Raw genomic sequence first — 4,163 nt, 5'->3', positions numbered from 1 at the left:
CAGCTTTGTTGCCCTTCTCTGGACACGCTCCAGCACCTCGATGTCCTTCTTGTAGTGAGGGGCCCAAAACTGAACACAGTATTCGAGGTGCGGCCTCACCAGTGCCGAGTACAGGGGCACGATCACTTCCCTAAGTTTTTCATTTCTAACCCAGGAATGTTTAATTAAAACCAAATGTTGCGATGCCTGGGAATGAGCTGATCCCCTCCATCGCCAGATCTTTTCTGCACGCTTGGAGCCTGGCTGGGCCCTGAGGGTCTCTCCTTCTCTTCCAGTTTTATGCTTGCGAGATGGTGCTGGAGGAAGAGGGAGTCTTTGGTGGTGAGTGGGGCTGTGGTGCCTGCCCCTTCCCCTCCCCGAGGGCTGGCTCGCCGTAGCTCTGACGCCGCAGAATCCCAGTTGAATCCCAGTACTGGGATCCCTGTGCTGGCAGGGACGGGGGTGTGGGCAGGAACCACAAGTTCCCTCGAGCCTGGCTGTCTGCCTGCAGGCAGGCATGTGCACGCCGCAGCGTCGGCACCTCTCCTCTGTTTTCTGGGAGGAGAGAGGGTCGTGCCACGAATCCCTGTGGAAAGGCCCCATCTCTCTGCTCCCCACACCCCTGTTTGCGGGGCTGTCGTGATTCTTGGGGCTGTTTCTGCCAAGGGCTGGGTAACTGTCACCTTTCCCTGTCCGAAACTCAGACGTCACCTGCGATGAATGGTCCTTCTACCTGCTCCCCCTGGACGAAGACATCATCAGCATGGAGCTGCCCGAATTCTTTCGCGACTACTTCTTGGTCAGTGGGACGATGCTGCCAGGACGTTGCCCTGCAGGGTGGCAGCCTTTCCCTTGCTTGTCTGTTGGGCTCAGGACAGAAAAGCTTTGTTCAGAGAGCTGATGCGTGATGTCCTGCTCAGTCCCCTCAGCCCTTGCCGCAGGCCCTTGTCTGCTGTCCCAGGGTGGCTTTTACCGGGGGCAGCTACTCTGACGGGCTGTGATGCCTCTCCTCCACACGCAGCCACCCCCGTGCCGGCCCCTCCTCTGCTCCCTCCCGAGCAGCTTCGGGGCATCCCAGCATGTTCCTGTGCATGTTCCTCCTGGAAGTGCCAAGCCCAGGGCCCGCTCCATCCCCAGTCTGTCTCCAGCCGAGTCCCCCGCCGTGGCAGTCGTTTCCCAGCCAGCCTGCCCAGACTCGCTCCCTGATGTCTCGTCATCCCTGCAGGAGGGAGATCACCGCTGGATCAATTCCGTCGCTCGAGCCCTGCAGTTACTGAACTCCCTGTATGGGCCTTTCGGCAAGGCCTACGGGATTGGCAGGTGTGCCAAGGTACAGCCCACGCCGCTGGGCTCAGCTGGCGCGCGGGGAAGCCTCTCTGGTCCCGGTAAGGGGTACGGCTCGCAGGGAATCAAACCCCCTCAGCCATGTGGCATTGCGTCGCCATAGGGTGGCACTGCGCTGCTGCCTCTTCCCAGGTGGCTCTGGGGGCTCGGCAGGTTTGCAGGGGGGCCCTGCCGTCCTGCATCTCCCAGCCAGCGCTGTGCGTGCAGAGGTTGGGCAGGAGGAGCTGCGGCAGCGTCTGCTGCTTGTTGGGGTGTTGTGCCTCCGTACCCTGAAGGGAGAAGCACTTGTGCCCAGCCTTAGTCGGTGAGCCCTGGGCCCACTGCAGCTGGCTGTCCCCATGGGCCACCTTGGCCTGTGTCCTGGCTGGCACACCACAGTGGCACGTGAGGGGCTGGTGCTGGGGCAGGCTGCGGCCCTTGGTGGGAGCCTGGGGCTGTTCCCCCGGGCTTTGGCACGCTCTGCCCATCACAGATGAGCTACGAGCTGTGGCGGGACCTGGAGGAGGAGAGCGAGGGCGACGGCCAGGGCAGGAAGCCTGAGATTGGCAACATCTTCCTCATGGACAGAGGTAGGCTGGAGCGAGGGGGGCAGCGGGCAAGGGTCGGCTGAGGAGGAGCAGTTTGGGCTGGCAGCTCACCCAGAGAAGGATCTCCACAGAGCCTGTGCTGGCTGCAGGGAGCAGCAGGAGGCCGGCACGGCAGGTGAGGCTGGGGGGGGGGGGGGGGCGCTGGCAACGAACAGGAGGGGACAACGGAGAGGCACAGAAGGACACAGCCCACACTATCACTCAGAGGCTGGGCAGGGAGGGTGGGGAGCGAGGGTGGGCAGGGGAGGCGCGAGGAGCGGGAGGGCAGCCTGGGCACCGGCTCTCATTGCAGACATGGACTACGTGACGGCGCTGTGCTCCCAGGTGGTGTACGAGGGGCTGGTGGACGACACATTCCGCATCAAGTGCGGTAGGTCGCCGGGGCAGGCAATGGGGCGTTGCAGGGCTCCGCACCCACATAGGGAGAGTCTCTGGGGTTTGTGCCTGGCATCATCAGACCCAGGGCCTGCGTGCTGCAGCCGAAGCTGTTCCCCGCGGGGACAGTCCCGGTGTGCGGTGCTGCTGGAGGCTGTCCACGAGGACAGCCCTTGGTCTGACCGAGCAGCTGAGCAGGCATCGCCTGTCTCTGCTGCCTTTTGCAGCAGGGCCGACGTGTGCCAGGATGTCGCTGGTGCTGGGGCAAAGCAGCTCTTCATCCTTCTCTGCAGGGAGCGTGGATTTTGGGCCAGACGTCACCTCTTCTGACAAGAGTATTAAGGTGCTGCTCAATGCCCAGGACAAAGTAAGTCCTGCTCACGTACCTCGGGGGAAGTGGGTGCCCCCGTGCTCCGTGCCCAGGTGGCACCGGGAGGAGGCAGAGCGGGGCGTTTCCTCCCCTAAGCCTGAGCAGGCGGTGGCCGGGTGCTGCTGGGCCTCAGAGTGCAGGTTGGGACGGGTCAGGGTACAGAGACCAGAGGAACACGGTCTGCAGGCGCAGCTCGGCTCCTGTAGTCAGCAGAGTCCCTGCGTGCAGGGGAGTGTCGTGCTGGCCAGCTGGAATTTTGGGGCAGTGACCTTCCCGTCGGGGATACCACCTTGTCTCACTGTCGTTCAGGCTGCTGGCAAGGGTCAGCTCCGGGTGCTGCGGTGCTGGGGGCTGTGGCTGGCTGGGCCCCGTGCTGGCACAGGGGAGTGTGGGGCCTGGCACCGACTGCTGCGGTGCTCTCTGCAGGTCTTCAGCCAGATTCGGAATGAGCACTTCTCCAGCGTGTTTGGCTTCCTGAGCCAGAAGTCGCGTAACCTGCAGGCACAGTATGACGTGAGTATCACCCTGGTGCGTGGGACGCCTGTGGTGCCGTCCCTCCGCAGCCGGGTCACATCCCCGGATGCTCTTTCTTCCGCAGCGGCGGCGCAGCATGGACATCAAGCAGATGAAGAACTTTGTCTCCCAGGAACTGAAGGGACTAAAGCAAGAGCATCGCCTGCTGAGCCTGCGTAGGAGCCGGGGCTGGGACCATGGGGAGGGAGAGGCCCTTGGCTGCTGCAGCGGGTGCCTGGTCTCATGGGGAAAGCAGCGGGGGTTGAAGGGCCCTGCTAGTCATCAGGAGGGGCAGATGATCTGAGCAGTGGGCAGGGTAGCAGAGGCTGTTAGTTTGTGCAAGTGTCCGTAGTGGGGCTGCGGGGACAAGCTATACACAGAGCCTGTTACTCCTCCAAAGTGGCCATCTCTTGGCTACGCAGATATTGGTGCCTGCGAGTCCATCATGAAAAAGAAAACCAAGCAGGACTTCCAGGAGATGATCAAGGCTGAACATTGTGAGTGCTGTTTCCTGTCCCACATCTGTTGCTACCCCCGTCCCAATCCTCGCTCCCCCACCCTCTGCTCTGACCCACTTGCCCCAGGCCTGGGCAGCCTCACACCTGGGTGCCCCCTGCGTGACCACAGTCCTTCCAGACTGTTTGTATTGGGGTGGGTCTTGAGATCCTAAATAGGGTCAAGCCGCATCCTCAGATAGCTGGTGCGTGGTGGGGTAGGAGGCCCAGCATCGCAAGCCTGCCCCATTCCTTGGGGCTCAGGGAGGGAGGCTGAGCCCAGAGTCCAGCTTGGTTCGCTGGTGAGAGCCCTGGGGGTGGGCGAAGTGACGCTGCCTCTTCCCCCGCCATAGCTCTACTGGAGGGCTTCGACATCCGTGAGAGCACCAGCTTCATAGAGGAGCACATTGACCGGCAGGTGAGACCGAGCCGAGCCGGAGGGACGGGCTGCTCTGGCCGCCCCATCCCACTGTGGGGACACGGGGGCTGCAGGCGGCTGAC

At 62.8% G+C, this 4,163-nt stretch overlaps 1 protein-coding gene across 1 annotated transcript in view; it reads left to right on the top strand.

Moving 5' to 3' along the window:
• Nucleotides 1-4,163, top strand: part of VPS33B (VPS33B, late endosome and lysosome associated) — a 33,094-nt gene that overhangs the window by 24,300 nt on the left and 4,631 nt on the right. The window contains exons 5-14 of the mRNA XM_019472389.1: nt 276-321; nt 684-778; nt 1,205-1,309; nt 1,796-1,892; nt 2,203-2,280; nt 2,579-2,652; nt 3,082-3,168; nt 3,254-3,344; nt 3,591-3,665; nt 4,016-4,080. Of these exons, the coding sequence (XP_019327934.1) occupies nt 276-321; nt 684-778; nt 1,205-1,309; nt 1,796-1,892; nt 2,203-2,280; nt 2,579-2,652; nt 3,082-3,168; nt 3,254-3,344; nt 3,591-3,665; nt 4,016-4,080 (813 nt within the window). The remainder of the gene's footprint in view (nt 1-275; nt 322-683; nt 779-1,204; nt 1,310-1,795; nt 1,893-2,202; nt 2,281-2,578; nt 2,653-3,081; nt 3,169-3,253; nt 3,345-3,590; nt 3,666-4,015; nt 4,081-4,163) is intronic.

This window comes from Aptenodytes forsteri, unplaced genomic scaffold (assembly GCF_000699145.1).
Source record: "Aptenodytes forsteri isolate BGI_AS27 unplaced genomic scaffold, ASM69914v1 Scaffold83, whole genome shotgun sequence".
NCBI lineage: Eukaryota > Metazoa > Chordata > Aves > Sphenisciformes > Spheniscidae > Aptenodytes > Aptenodytes forsteri.
Note: the sequence above shows the minus strand (reverse complement) of the source record. Positions and strands in the feature narration are given on the sequence as shown.